At 42.7% G+C, this 15,262-nt stretch overlaps 1 protein-coding gene across 1 annotated transcript in view; it reads left to right on the top strand.

Moving 5' to 3' along the window:
• RASSF9 (Ras association domain family member 9) overlaps positions 1–14,768 on the top strand; it is a 28,748-nt gene extending 13,980 nt beyond the window's left edge. The window contains exon 2 of the mRNA XM_073650679.1: positions 12,902–14,768. Within this exon, the coding sequence (XP_073506780.1) occupies positions 12,902–14,081 (1,180 nt within the window). The 3' untranslated portion in view covers positions 14,082–14,768. The remainder of the gene's footprint in view (positions 1–12,901) is intronic.
• The last annotated feature ends 494 nt before the right edge of the window (positions 14,769–15,262 follow it).

Below are 15,262 nucleotides of genomic sequence, written 5' to 3'. Positions count from 1 at the left end.
GCATTCCAAAATCAGCCATGTCTCGTGAACGTGGAAAATATATCTGCCACAACAAACACCCACATCTTGTTGCTCGACGTTCCTGTTCCAATTACTAGGTGACCGCAGTACACCACTATTGAAGCCAGAGCAGTGTCAAATGGTTGTTGGTTGGATAGCAGATAATGCTTCCAGTCACTTTGCTACCACCACCACCACCACCACCACCCTGTTTTCCACACGGTCAAGTCTCAGTAGCCATGAGCCTGGACTGCATATTCCTCACATTGATCCTCCTTCCTCCCATCATGCCAAGTGACGGAGACAACTGATCCCATGCGTGGACACTCAGAAGAGCTGTTCACTTTTCCATTTGTAGATTCGGGCCTCTCGCCCGGCCAGCTTCAACCGAGTCAAGAGGAGAACACGTGTAGCGATGCCCAAATATTGGAGCAGCCACGGTCACACAATGGCAACAGTGAGAAAGTGCAATTACTGTCGCAAGTGGTGGATGATAGTGATGATGTGACACAATTGCCAGAAAGTCAGGAAGAGAACAAGAGTGTAGAAGTGGAAGATGAGGTGGTAGATGATATAGTAACTGACCCAACTTGGCAGGGAGACATACAGAGCGAGGATAGCAGCACACAGAGGGAGGGAGAAATAGCACAACAACAGACAGGAAGAAGCAGTGTGGTGGCCACAGACACAAGGCAGGAAAGCGTTTCTCGTAACGTCAACATGACAGAAGTTGCCAGTACAACTGTTAGGTCTTCCGGAGTCTGGTTATTTTTTAAAGACTCTGCAGATAACCCCAAAAAGGCCATTTGCACCACCTGCCAGGCCAGCATCAGCAGGGGGAGCAAAACTACCAGCCTGACCACCACCAGCATGATCAGGCACATGGCAGCAAAGCACCCGACTAAGTGGGCCGAACCCCAGGGTTCAGCAACAGTGTCTGCGGGTGACACCACTACTTGCTCCGCTGTTGTGCGTGCACGCCAATCCCATGTCCATGGTGCATGCCAAGATGCCTCCCGCCCTGCACCTGTTGTTGCACACTCTCAGCTAGCACCATCAGCAAGCACGTCCATGTCCTTGTCCTAGTGCAGCATTCAGTGTTCCCTACTCCAGTCCTTGGAATGCAAGCGCAAATGTGTAGCCAACGCCCCACAGGCCACACTAATAAATTCACACATTTCACGAATGCTTGCACTCGAAATGTTGGCTTTAAGGCTCGTGGAGACAGAAGCTTTCCACAACCAGATGTCGGCGGCCGTCGGTACTCGGTCCCCAGCCGCCACTATTTCTCTTGGTTTGCCGTCCCCGCATTACACGAGCACGCTTCCCAGAAGATTAGACATGTCCTCAACAACGCTGTTACTAGGAAAGTCCACCTAACCACGAACACATAGACAAGGGCATGTGGGCAGGGATGGTTCATCTCACTGACGGCACACTGGGTTAATATAGTGGAAGCCGGAACACGTCCTCCCAACGCCGAGGATTGCAGGTCCTAGGTCAATCAGGGTTGCCCCCACATTCTACATCTCCGGAACCTCCTTCTCCTCCTCTTCAGCCTCCATCTCCGAAATGACCACATCAATCGCAAGCTGGAAGCACTGCAGCACTGCCTCGTCCAAGTGGCAACAGGCTGTGCTGAAGTTAATATGCTTAGGTGACAAACCGCACAATGCTGAAGAGTTGTGGACTGCTCTGAAAGAGCAGGCAGATCTGTGGCTGACACCGCTGACCCTATAGCCAGGCATGGTTATGTGTGACAATGGCCGAAACCTGGTGGCGGATCTGAGGAGAGCCGAGCTCACACACGTACCATGCCTGGCCCATGTGCTTAACTTCGTGGTTCAGAGGTTTATCAAAACCGGTTATAGGAAGTTTCGCCCCCAGCAGTTCGCCCCCCAGCAATTTGCCCCCAACAGTTCGCCCCCATCTGTTCGCCCCCAGGTACATTTCGCCCCCACACATTTCGCCCCTATAATTTCGCCCCCAGGAAGATTCGCCCCCGCACATTTCGCCTCCGCATGTTTCGCCCCCGGACGTTTTGAACTGGGGGTGATATGTGCGGGGGTGAGATGTGCGGGGGCAAAACATCCTGGGGGCCAAATGCTGGGGACAAAATGTGCGGGGGCGAAATGTACCAGGGGGCGAATTGCTGGGGGCGAACTGCTGGGGGAGAACTGCTGAGGGTGAACTGCTGTGGGAGAAACATCCAATTCCCCTCAAAACCTATCCGCATCTGCCAGATCTGCTTGTCAAAGTACGCCACCTGTGTGCCCATTTTAAAAAGTCAGTTACAGCTTCCCCTGCCTTTGCCATGCTTCAGCAGTGTTTGCAGCTTCCAGCTCACTGACTGATCTGCAATGTCCCCAGGCGTTGGAACTCTACATTGCAAATGTTGCGAAGAATTTGTGAGCAGAAGAGGGCAGTTGTTGACTACCAGTATCAGCAAGGCCGTCGGTATTCAGTTCAGACTCCACACATAAGACCTCAGGAGTGGACATGGATGTCAGACATAGGTACCATCCTCCAAAACTTTGAGGACTCCACCGCGATGGTGAGTGACGATGATGCCATAATTAGCCTCACCATCCCGCTTCTCTGTCTTCTGAAATGCTCTCTGCTCACAATCAAACAGGATGCATTACAGGTAGAGCATGATGAGATGGAGCAAGGAACCATACCGGGTGATTCCACATAGTCCAGCCTCATCTCATCCGAACATGGATTGGGTGACAATGAGAAAGAGGAGGAAGCACAGGAGCTAGTTTCCAGCACAATAGATGGTACTACCTGCACAAATCTCATACTGTCTGTTCAGCGTGGATGGCCTGAGGACAGGGAGGAGGAAGAAGAGGAGGAAGATGACTAGGAGAGCATGGTCAGTTGTCCACTTTGTGAGGACACGGAAGTCTTGCCTCTTTGCAGTCTGGCACACATGGCTGAGTTTATGTTACGCTGCCTTTTCCATGACCCTTGCGTTGTCCAAATTTTGGGTGACAGTCATTACTGGTTGTTGTCACTTCTAGAACCACGCTACATGGAAAACTTTCTATCTCTTATTCCCACGCTGAACAGGCCTAATAAAGTGGGGCAGTACCAGAATGCCCTTTTGCAGAATTCTTAAAAAAAATTCCCATCTGGAAACGCTGGCGGCAGATGTCACAGTTCATTGGACAACCAAGGAGTACAGGCGAGAGAGACACAAATGTAATCCAGCAGAGGCAGGAGAACACTGTCAAAGTTCAGGAACAGTTTTCTCAGACCCTCCCATTGCAGAAGCCCTTATGCGCGGGATACTCTCAAAAGGAGGGACAAGTTTCGAAAGATGCTGAGGGAGTATCTTGCCGACCGCACCAACGGCCTCTTGATGATGTTCTTAGTGTTTTAGTCATCCTTCTTCTTCCTCCAAACATGGTGAGTTGAGTTAATGCCAAAAAGCTGAATTTTTGTCTCATCTGACCACAGCACCTTCTCCCAATAACTACACATGTGCCTTCTTGAGCAGGGGGACCCTGTAAGCACTGCAGGATTTTAATCCTTTTAGGCATAATGTGTTACCAATTGTTTTCTTGGTGACCGTAATCCCAGCCTGGAGATCATTAACAAGTTCCCCCATGAGATAGTTTTAGGTTGATCTGTCACCTTCCTCATGATCAAGGATACCCCATGAGGTGAGATTTTGCATGGTGCCCCAGATCGAAGTTGATTGACAGTCATTTTGTATTTCTTCCATTTTCTTACTATTAAACCAACAGTTGTCTCCTTCTCACCCAGCATCTTACTTATGGTTTTGTAGCCCATTCCAGCTTTTTGCAGGTCTATGATCTTGTACCTGACATCCTTAGAAAGCTCCTTGGTCTTGCCCAAGTTGTAGAGGTTAGAGTCTGACTGATTTATTGAGTCTGTGTAAAGGAGTCTTTTATACAGATGACTATGTAAGACAGCTGTCTTTAATGCAGGTAACAAGTTGATTAGGAGTGTCTAACTGGTCTGTATGAGCCAGAACTCATAATGGTTTGAAGGGGATCAAATAGTTATTTCTCACTGCAAAATGCTAATTTATATAATGTGATTTTCTTGATTTTTTGGAGGATATTCTATCTCTCAATATTAAAATTAATCTACCCTTAAAATTATAGACTATTCATGTCTTTGTCAGTTTGCAAACTTACAAAAACAGCAAGGGATCAAATACTTATTTCCCCCACTGTACGTCTCTTGCTAGGGACATTGGAGTTCCTCCAAATTTTTGGCAGCTGTTGTAGTCACTGCATAGGTAAACAGTATGGGAGACCCTCTCCTTTCTAATGGGAATATGGTGTTACTGAGGCCCACCTCTAAGTGTCTTTAAATTGTTAGTGGGGTTTTTCCTAAATTTTGGAAGCCGTTGGACTCACTGCATACCCTATAATTGAATAGCAGACCCTCTCCTTTCTAATTGGAACATGTCATACTCGTTACTGTGGCCCAGCTCTATGTGCCTTTAAATTGTTAGTGGGGTTTTTCCCAAATTTTGGCAGCCATTGCAATCACAGAATGGGCATTACCACTATAGGAGACCCGCTGGGTTGTGTCCAAATTTTTGCCAGCCCTTGCAGTCACTGCATACGCAATAACAGTATAGCAGACCCACTCGTTAATAATGGAAACAACAAAGCATAGCCGGCTGATGGCTCTCCAACAATAGCGAGGGCCGACTGCTGGCCCTTTAAGAATAGTAAGGGCCTCCTGATGGCCCTATAAAAATAGGCTTTGTGACTTTCAAAGTCCCTCTATCATAAATGAAACAGGATGTGTCTTATCATGTGTCTCACACCACATGGCCAGATAAGATTGTAAAATGTTAAAATGACATTTCCAGGTGAATTCATTTGTCTTGGTTGAAAGCAATGCAAAAGTGCAAAAACGCATCAAAAACGCTATGTGTGAACATAGAATCATAGAATCATAGAATGGTAAAGTTGGAAGGGACCTCCTGGGTCATCTGGTCCAACCCCCTGCTCAAAGCAGGATTCACTAGATCATCTCAGACAGATGTCTGTCCAGCCTCTGTTTGAATCCACATAGCCCAAGGTGTGGAGGAGCATTTTTGTTTTTGTATATTTATTTTGCCCTATATACAAGTCATTACCCTGGAAAGAATGTTCCTTAACATATTTCCCAGGAAAATTCATTTTGGTTTTGTTTTTGTATGTTTTATTGTGAGTCTGTAAAAGTGGTATAATACCACTGACAACATTGTTGACAGCAGTGACCTGGGAGTCAGAAATGCTTCCAGGTATCTTCTTCATTCTGTTCCCATGTAATTTGAGCACTGTTCCCATCGATTTGGGCAATTTTTAGGCTCTTTACAGACCGGCGGAAGGAGCCGCCGGAAAAATTCTCGAGTTTCCCATAGACTTACATTGGGCTCGTTACTCAGACCGAGCATTCGAGCATTCCAATTTGCTCGACTTGAACAACAAGTAGCTGAGCATTTTAGTGCTCGGTCATCACTACTGAGCATTTACATCTCCATTGGTGCCCAACTTTTGACTAGGGGTGCCTATGTTTACATGTCATTGAATATATATACCGATACATAGATAGATAGATAGATAGACAGATAGATAGACAGATACGAGACCAGGGACCTAATGATGATCACAGGTCAGATTTATTCAAAGGGGTTTCAAGGATTTTTGGAAAGTTGGCCAGGAGTAGTGAATGTCATAAAACAAAAAATAAGCACAACTAACACACTTAATCCCATGCTGCCATTCTGTTGGTCCTTTCCAGGCCTCTAGTGGTCATCACTAGTTTTTCTTTCACCTGACCACTGAAGCCATTCATTGGCCAAAGTCGGCCTGTATGGCATTATCATTGAGGTGAGTGATTAGCTGAAACAGTCACAAGAATGATGGATGGAATGCCATTAATATAGGACAGGGGAGAACCACCAGAAAAGTTAAGTGAAGGTTAGTTCATTATTTTATCACATTCCTCACTCTTGACCAACTTTTCTAAAGTCCAACGAAACCTCTTTAGGTCGCATTTTTTTGTTGGGGAGATTGAGATATGATTAAGTGATTATCTTTCTGTGTCATTAAGAAGAATCCTTCTGTATTGTGCTGTTTTGCTGCCTGGTAACCTATATATGAAATGCTGTTCAGAAGCTAGCAACATACCAGCATATAATGTACATAAAAAATATAACTTGTTCTTTAGAATAATTATAGTGTCTCTGAAATAGATAATTATAAGTTACAACTATTAGCTTTAGAATGGTTGTTCTGATACTGTTCCATAGTACATAGAAATAACCTACGAATTTAGCTATTCCACGACAATGGATTCTCATTAATTTCAACACAATTTATGCGTTCTTGTTATGTTTAACATCCTTCATCCAATTAAAAGCAGTAGTGTGTTGCATGGTATTAAAGGAAATGTATGGCTTCATCAGTATTTATGCAAAATTAAATTATGGATGGTATTAATTTTCAGATAAATAGCACCTTATATTCATATTGTGCAGAGAGCCTGAACAAATACTTGTTTACATGAAAAATTGCACTGATTGTAACTAATAAATAAAGATTTGCCTGCTAAATAGAATTTCTAAAGCGCAATATCATCGCAATAAAAGGATAAAAAAACACTTTGTGTAATAAATAATAAAAACCTTGATTTCTGCTAATGAGCATGCAGTCTCCGTAACACCTTTAAGCTGTCATTAGCTTCCCTTGTTAGTGACCACACTGTCTACACATGTACTTGGCACAGTATCCACAGTGATTTGTAATAGTATTTCCTAAACATACTTCTGGCACCAGAAGACAACGCTGCTCAATTTTAATAGTGCCTTGTCTTACAGGATTCTGCTTTAGGCTACAGGAGATCATGGAGGGATCTCCAGAGCAATCCTAATAAGGGAAATCAAACTTTGGGAGCAAGCAAAGTGCTGTAAGCCAAACCACAACATAAGAGGGCAAATTTATTAATTACTGGAGATTAAAACATCTTTACATTTTTTCCTAGGATGTTGAGTGAACAGCATAAAGACAATTTAGAGATTAGGGCACAAAACATGTCTGACGTTTATGCTGAAAAATGGCATACCCAGGACAGCAAATCTCATTTAGATATGAGCATCTAAAAAGTCTGATTTATACATGTATACATAAAACGTGCTTAAGAAATGAGTCAGCAAATCAATCAGGCTAAGAAAATAATTCCAACATAGAGCTAGAAACTGTCGAAGGACCCATTGAGCATGTTTTGGTCCCTGTGCTGTCCATGTTTTGACAGCCCACACATAGACAGGACATGGACTAACTATGGTCAACGTGCTAATGCACATAAGCATATTTCCACCTTGGCTGGTTGTTTGCATGAAAAAAAATCGCAGCATGTAGTAATCTGGTCCATATTATGATTATATTATTACTATACACTATTATTGAGGTTGGAATCTCAGCACCACAAAAAAATGAAATGAGACTTTGGGTCTTGATGCAATGTAAATTTATTTTGATCCGGCAAGGAGTCAAAAACAGATCTTGTCCAACATTTCGACCGGGAACGGTCTTTGTTAAGGACTACTGTTGCTGGTGCAGGTAGGAAGAAATCTTGAAGAGCAATAATGTAAATCGTAAGATCTCTTTCATGTCAAGGAGGACCTGTGTGAAGCTAGAGTCAAGAATCAGGAAAGGCGGCACTCTGCTTGCCGCATTTCCTGATACCCGGCTACTGATCCACACAGGTCCTCCATGACATGAAAGAGATCTTATGCTTTACGTTATGTCCTTGACGAAGAACGTTCCCAGTTGAAACATTGGACAAGATCTGTTTTTGACTCCTTTCTAGATAAAAATAAATTTACACTGCAGCAAGACCCACAATCTCATTTCATTTTCTTTTGTCGCTCCAACCTCAATAAGTCTGAACCACTAGTCCTTTCCTTAAGCACTCAATTCTTTCAAAAGGACAGTGTGCCAGTCTTTCTCCTTCTAACGTATATACTATTATCAGAATAGTTTATACATACATAAGAAGGCAGCTGCTGCACTCATCCCCAATATGGACTAGCACAGCTAACCGGTCTTCTCTTGCACTTTTTTTGTTACCTAATATATTTTGGATTTTTTTCTCCCTTCGCTCTTGTTGAATGGATAAGCTCCTCTTATTGTGCTGCAGAATGTATTATCTGTCTATAACCTATCTGTTATATAGGAGAAGAAAAAAGCCAGCACTTATGTGGACAATAATTTTATTCTTATTGACGCGCCCCCTGGGCCAGTGTTGTTGGGGATACCCGGAGCCGGATCAGATGGGGGTTGTAGTCTCCGAGTGGCTGTGACCCGGTCCGTGCCCAGGGTGTCAAGCTCAGTGTGTGGCAGTCCTTACTGATGTTACTAAAGTTCTTTATGTCGACTACGCCACCCGTTGACTTGCGGTCACTACGGCCGCCGCTGCAGCAGGGTCCGCTGAGGCTGATGGTGTTTGTGCAGCCCAGGTAGAATAACCCCCAACGGGAGGGGTATAGCCTCAGGGGGTCAGGTGCAGAGGATGGTGGTTGTGGAGGTGCAGTGAGGATGGTAATGAGAGTCAGAGTCGGGCTGTGCAGTTCAGGGTTTGTTTACTTACTGCTGTTCTTGTACCGGTCACTCCGGCCTTAAGTGACCACCCGAGCCGTGCTGCGTCCACCAGGTCCTGGACTCGGCCAACCCCCAAGTAGTTCTGGAGCGTGGTTCTGAGCTCCCTTTCTGTCCTGTCCTCGTCTCTGGCCTTCCCCACCAGGGATCCACCTAAGTCCGGCTCCCTCGGGCCTCTTGTTGGTGAACCCTTGTCTCTGGGTTCCCTGACCCTATGCGTGGTCTGCCTTCCGGGTGGATATAGTGGGTGGCCGTGGCAGATTCTGCCCATGGCCTCCGGTTCCTGGCTAAGGTGTGCTGTAGCCTCTGCCAGCTTGGGATCCGGTACCCTGTTGCCAACTCTTCACCCTCTGGTCTAATTTGGGCTCTTGGAGTTCCTTCTTTCTCCCCCTCTGGGTCTTTCTTTCTCCTCTCTCACTCTTGGCCTTGGAGCTGCTCTGCTCCTCTGCTTTCCTCCACTGCTCTGCAAAAGACTGACAGACCGACCAGCCTTCTGCAAAAGACTCCTCTGCAAAGACTTACTGACTGACTGACCCTGATCTAAGATGGTGCCCACCTTATATACTCCCTCTATGTGTGAGCTCAGGTGACCAGCACCCAATGAGCTCCTAGCTTTACCCAGGCTGCTCCCCCTATCTGCCCCTACACTACTGGGATGTTCCACCCCCCTCCCACTCCAGCCAGGAACAGACACTGTCGTACCTGCACATTTCTAAGTGGGAGTACCGTTGGTCTGCTCCTCGGAAATGGGATGTGTGTAGTGCATGCAGCTAACTGAGCTCAGTTCCACACTCCATCCTTACCCGGGAGTGGAATACCACACCTCTGGGTTGAGGTGCAATACCCCTGTAGCAGCCGAATCCTCAGGGTGCTACACTTATTTTCTACAAATTTAACAAAGTAGTATAACAATACAACTTATAAGGCCTTATTAATACTGAATTCCTGGTTTCTATTTTTAAAGGATTTGTTAGGGATATGATCAATTTGTCAGAATGGCTGTATAGTCCTCAAGTTAAAAATATTAATTTTATCAGTCCAAATATAATATGAGAGAGTTCATGGGCTAATTCACTCCACCCACCCAGCTTGACTGACAGTTAAAGCTTGTACTGAGCAGTGTTAGATCTCAGCCACAGAGAGGAGTAACAATAAGGAGCTGTCAATGAGACTAAGTGGCTGGAAATTAAGTTTAAACTTTCAAAAAGGGTTATACAGCCATTCTGACATTGATTCTTCAAAGTAATTACACTAGCTTCATGTGGTCCAAGAGGTCTATTTAATAAGGTACTCATTTTGTTTTGTAAAATATGGTGACAAAACTGCTTGGCATGGTAACAGGTAAAGCAACCAATAAATTCCAGACAGATTATAAAATTATGAATGCTTTACACATATCTATTCAAATTCGATTTTTAAGTTAGGAATATGAAGAGGGGCTATGAAAACATTTTTAGTGGTTTTATCCATGTTTATACTGTTTCTCCATGTTTTTAACATGAACTTTTTATTAGTGATGAGTGGATCAGGTTAAATTCAAATTCACCTGTTTGCTTGGATTTTACTGGGACATTTCATTCCTACAGAAGTTGTTCTCTTTGAATTTAATGTCCCTTATTATGCTTTGGGGTCTCTAAAGAGCATAATAAATGTAATGTAAAAATAGAAAAATATTTATACTTACATTAGAGCTCTCTTCTCTTCCCCAACTTCCATCGCTCTTTGACTGATGTCTGGTCCTCTGCACCTCCGTAGGTGTTTACTCTAGGCTGGCAAAGGCTGCAATCAGGCCTTAACTACGAATGCACAGTGGCCTTCTGGTGGGAAGCCGGGCCCAGTTTCATTGTAGGTCAGGATTTTCAGTAGGTCCTGGATCATGATCACTGAACTGCTTGCAGCTGGAAGCCCCAGCCTAGAGTGAATGCCAGGCTGGACATGCAGCATGATAGAGACATGAAGGACCAGACAGCAAACAGTGGGGGTGCCTGAGGAGCTAAGCAGTCAGCAAAAGGTTAAAAAGAAAAAAAGCATACCTCACCACTCACGTTTCCGGCTATAACCTGCCCACTGTCTGGTCCTCTGCGCCTCTGTCATGTCACATCTCTGGCCTAGTGATTACTCTCGGCCTGTGCTTTTGGTTGCAAGAAGCATGGGTAGTGATCTCCGGGGCCTGCTTGCAGCCAGAAGCCCCAGTCTAAAGCGAATACCAGGCCGAACATGTGATGCAACAGAGGCTTGGATGACCAAACAGTGGGAAGGGAGCAGTGGTGGTAGTCAGAGAGGTTAGCAGTAAGGTGAGTCTTTTTTTTATTTTTTAACCTTTTGCCGTTCCTCTACTCTTTAGCAAATTGGTGGCTGAAGTTGGCTGCCATTTTGATTAATTTGCACTGCGCAAAAAAAAATCTGTATTCTCCAAAGTGGATTGTTTGTGAAAATCAATTAGAACTACTGTATATTCCACTTGAATAATTTCACCCTCTACTTTTAATAGGTCCTTTAGTGTTTTTCTATCACTAGATTAAGTAGTGCAGCATGCATCGAAGAGAAATCTTAAAGGGGCGGTCCAAGGGTTATATACATTTTACTCTAACTCCCTATCTATTCAGTGCCGTAATCTAAACTAATTTCTAATATGACTGCATTAAAAATTCCCTACTGTTCCCTAACTACACTATCTAACTGCTATTGCATTTTTTTCCCTACGTGACGCTTTGTTTGAGTATCCCATTGTACCTTCAAGTGACATCACTGGTCTGTGAATGCTAGGTACCCTGACAAAGTGCTCTCCTCTGTGTTTCCGGATCAGTACTACTAATCTGTGCCAGCAACACAGAGCACGCTGTGATTGTGCACATCACAAAGTGCACAGCGTACAATGACAGCGCAAACAGGCAAAGCAGGGACTAGCGCAACCCCTGAAATGAGCGTCACTGATGAAGCTTTGTTTCATGGAGGAAACAGAGGATGTGACAGTGACCGCAGCCTACGCCCCCCCTGATGACGCTTCGTTTGACTATCGCAGGATGCACTGGAATACTCAAACGAAGCGTCATCATGCAGGAAGTAGAGAGGAAACATGCAATAGCTGATGGTGTAGTTAGGGAACAGTAGGGAATCTTTAATACAAGCATATTAGAAATTAGTTTAGATTATGGCACTAAATAGAAAGGGATTTAGATTAATAATAATTTGACCTTCGGACCATCCCTTTAGTGTTATGATTTAAATAATTGCATTGTAGTCTGTGGAGAAAGCACTGGAGAAATCCAAGGTAGCTATCAAACAGCATTTATGAATTAGAGATGAGTGAATATATTCAAGTGGAATTTAATTTTTGTCAAATTTTACAAAAATCTGCATTCGCAAAAAAAAAAATTCACATTTTTTTGGTAATTTTTTTTCAATTTGTTTCCTTGCGGATTCAACAAAATAGTGACCGTTGACAAGTAAAAGGTTAAAAAAAAATCTTTATACTTTATTTCTCACCTTTCCAGCTACTGCGCTCCTCACCATAACCTGACTGATCGTTGTTGCATTTTCTGATCCTGGCCATTATCGCTGAAATCTCCAGGCTTCACACACTGAGCCAGGAATTCCGGCTGTACTGAGTCAAGGGACAGTTCTGCATATGCTCGCTCAAGGTCAGAGAGCACATTGTCACATCTTGACGTTGTGACCATGCGGTACTTGTGCAGGACCCTCCCGGCAATAATCAGAGCTGAAAGTCCTGGCTTAGTGTGAGAGGCCCGGGGATATCAGCACTCATGGCAGGGATCAGAAGACGGGATGAGGCCCAGACAGGAAACGCTGAGCAGCAGAGGGGCCGCAGTGGTGAGGTAAATACAAGTATTTATTTTATTTTTTACATATTTTTATTATGCTCTGGGGTCCAGAGATACACTGAAAGTATACTAAGGGACATTTTTCTCAGCAAATTGAATTTATCAAAAAATCTGCATGAGCAGGCGAATTCAAGTGTTGTCTGATCTGCTCATCTCTATGTGCCATGCTACTTAAGAATATTCCATCTAAATACTAAGGGAGCGATTCATCATATTGTAAAGCAATCTGTGTAAAGCACTTTTAAAAGTCCCCAAATTTTTGCGCAATGCAGAGTTGTGCAAAAGTTTGTCGACTTTTGGTATTTTTACTTCAAAAAGTTTACGTTGTAATTTTACACTGTGAAACATGTTGACAGCTTTACTAAATCTTTAGTAAATTACCCAATGTTGCCTTTTAACATTTAGCTTTAACTTCTTTTTAAGTGTACCAAGAGAAGAAATTGATAATGAAGACAAGCTAATAGTTGTTTGGGTTGGACAAGAAGACAAAATAGTATTTGGACTAACAAAACACACAACCTCTGAAGATGTGGTGGAAGCACTTCTTGAACACCAAATTTCAACTATAAACAACATTGTTTTTGGTAGTTGTAAGGAATATTGCATAATGGAAACCTGGAAAAACTTCAAGTGTATTTTGCCTCCATCATTGAAAATGTTAAAACTTTTAAAATCATGGGGGGCAGAAAAAATAAATGTAAGCTTTTTTCTATTGAAGACATGCACATTGCATCCATGCGCAATGTGGTGGACTTCACAAAAAAATCTAGCCCTCAACAACTGTAGGAATCATCACAATTCAACATTTCATGTTAAGGATTTCCCTCTAAGTACAAGAAAAAGAATTGTACGAAAAGCATTTAGAAAACTGGAAAAAATGAAAAAAGATGTAGACTACCCTAAAGAAAACAATACACAACAACTCATTGACATAATAATGTCTCAAGATACCATTATTAAACAGCAGTTGGACAAAATGAAAAAATTGGACAACCAGCTAGATGCATATGGTTCATGTCCACAAAAATTGGGGTCTACTGGAGAAAATGTTGTGAGAAGTAGATCAGATGACCATGGACTCCATTCAGCTAATAGATTTCTAGAAATGCATAGTCTGGAAAATCTACTACATGTTCAGGACAAACTGACTTATCAACACATGCTTATTAGGAAGTTGTCGGACGAAATTAAAGTGGAGATGTCTTCCATGTGCTTACAAGAAAATGAAGACTTTGCCGAAAAAGGATATACTGATATGGAGACAAGTATTAAAAAAGAGATAGATGAAAGCCTTCAAGTCGGATTACGACTAAATAGTTTGTTCAGCTATATTCAGAAAGAAATCCACTATATTGATTCAGTACAGCTACAACAGAAAACAGAATATGAAATACTAAAAGAGGAATTAAAATCAGTATCTGCTAGCAATTCCAGCAGTTCTCTATGCTGCACACCTGAACAATTCATGCCTTCCGATGTAAGCTATAGTAAAGAAGGATGTAAAACCACTGCTGCTTTGTCTAGTACGAATATACAAAATGATACAGATTCAGATACCGGCATTAGCTCTACACATAGCCATGATTTTGAGCCTATTCAGTGAAAGTTTCAGACATTTGCTCTTTTTGCTTTGTCAATCGAACAATGAACTGAAATGAATGTTGCTTGCAATGTTTATACTAAGAAAATAACTATAATAATAATGACTTTAGCTTTATTTTTACTACATCCTATATCATGAAAACTGTATTATTACATTACAAAGCAATCGGTGTCATTTTTGAAAAGAGCTGAACATTTGCTACATTTGAAAGCAACCTAGTAAATATCACATGAAGGAAATTAATCATTGCCCCAAATTTTTTCCTTTGATCCTGATATTTTTTCTGCAATGCATTATTAAAATATAGGTCGAATGCATCAGCTTGGAGACCTAGGCTTTATAAAATAGTAGCAACCTCTCAGCTATGATAAGTATTAGGTTTGTATGGTTTTCAGATCCTGGATGGATTTGTGGTTGCACTTGCAGACCTTGATCTTGGTCTCACTGTATTATAGTAGCTCAGCTAAGCTTTCAAGTGTTGTGCCTGACACTTTGCTCATCTGTGACTGAAAACAGCCTGCAAATTTGTAAATGCAGTTCTGTATTATAATACTGGCTATAACTTAGGACTAGTGATGAGCGAGTATGTTCTGTTAACCCTTTCGGCGAGCATGCTCAGGTGAACATTGAGTATCTTCAGCGTGCTCGGGTGTTATGTTTCAGTCTCTCTGTGTGCATGATTTGAGACAGTTTGGCAGCTTTAATACATGTGAGGAATGCCTAACAAACAGACATTCCTCACATGTATTAAAGCTGTCAAACAGTCGCAAATCATGCACACAGAGAGACTGAAACATAACACCCGAGCACGCTGAAGATACTCAGTGTTCGCCTGAGCTGAAAGGGTTAACAGAACATACTCGCTCATCACTACTTAGGACCCATGGAAAATAAGTAATGCAATGTATTTACAATGCTACTGAATTTTTAATATTTACAGTATATATTTATTATATCTTAATAAAAGCTGTTAAATTGTGCCTAAAAATAGACCCGTTATTATAATTTTTTTTCCTTAGTAGTGATACTTTAAGCTTAGTCTGCATTGTGTTCCACTACTCTCCTGAGTCTTGATTTTTAGGATAAGTTTACAATTGATTTAGGAATTCTGTTTATGTTCTGTTATATGAAGAAAAAATGGAATTGCAGAAGACAGATCCGTCACACGATTGACACAAAAT

The sequence above is a fragment of the Phyllobates terribilis genome, unplaced genomic scaffold (genome assembly GCF_046119375.1).
Source record: "Phyllobates terribilis strain yellow unplaced genomic scaffold, ASM4611937v1 Scaffold_11__3_contigs__length_659146591, whole genome shotgun sequence".
Taxonomy (NCBI): domain Eukaryota; kingdom Metazoa; phylum Chordata; class Amphibia; order Anura; family Dendrobatidae; genus Phyllobates; species Phyllobates terribilis.
This window is presented reverse-complemented; position numbering and strand designations above follow the sequence as displayed.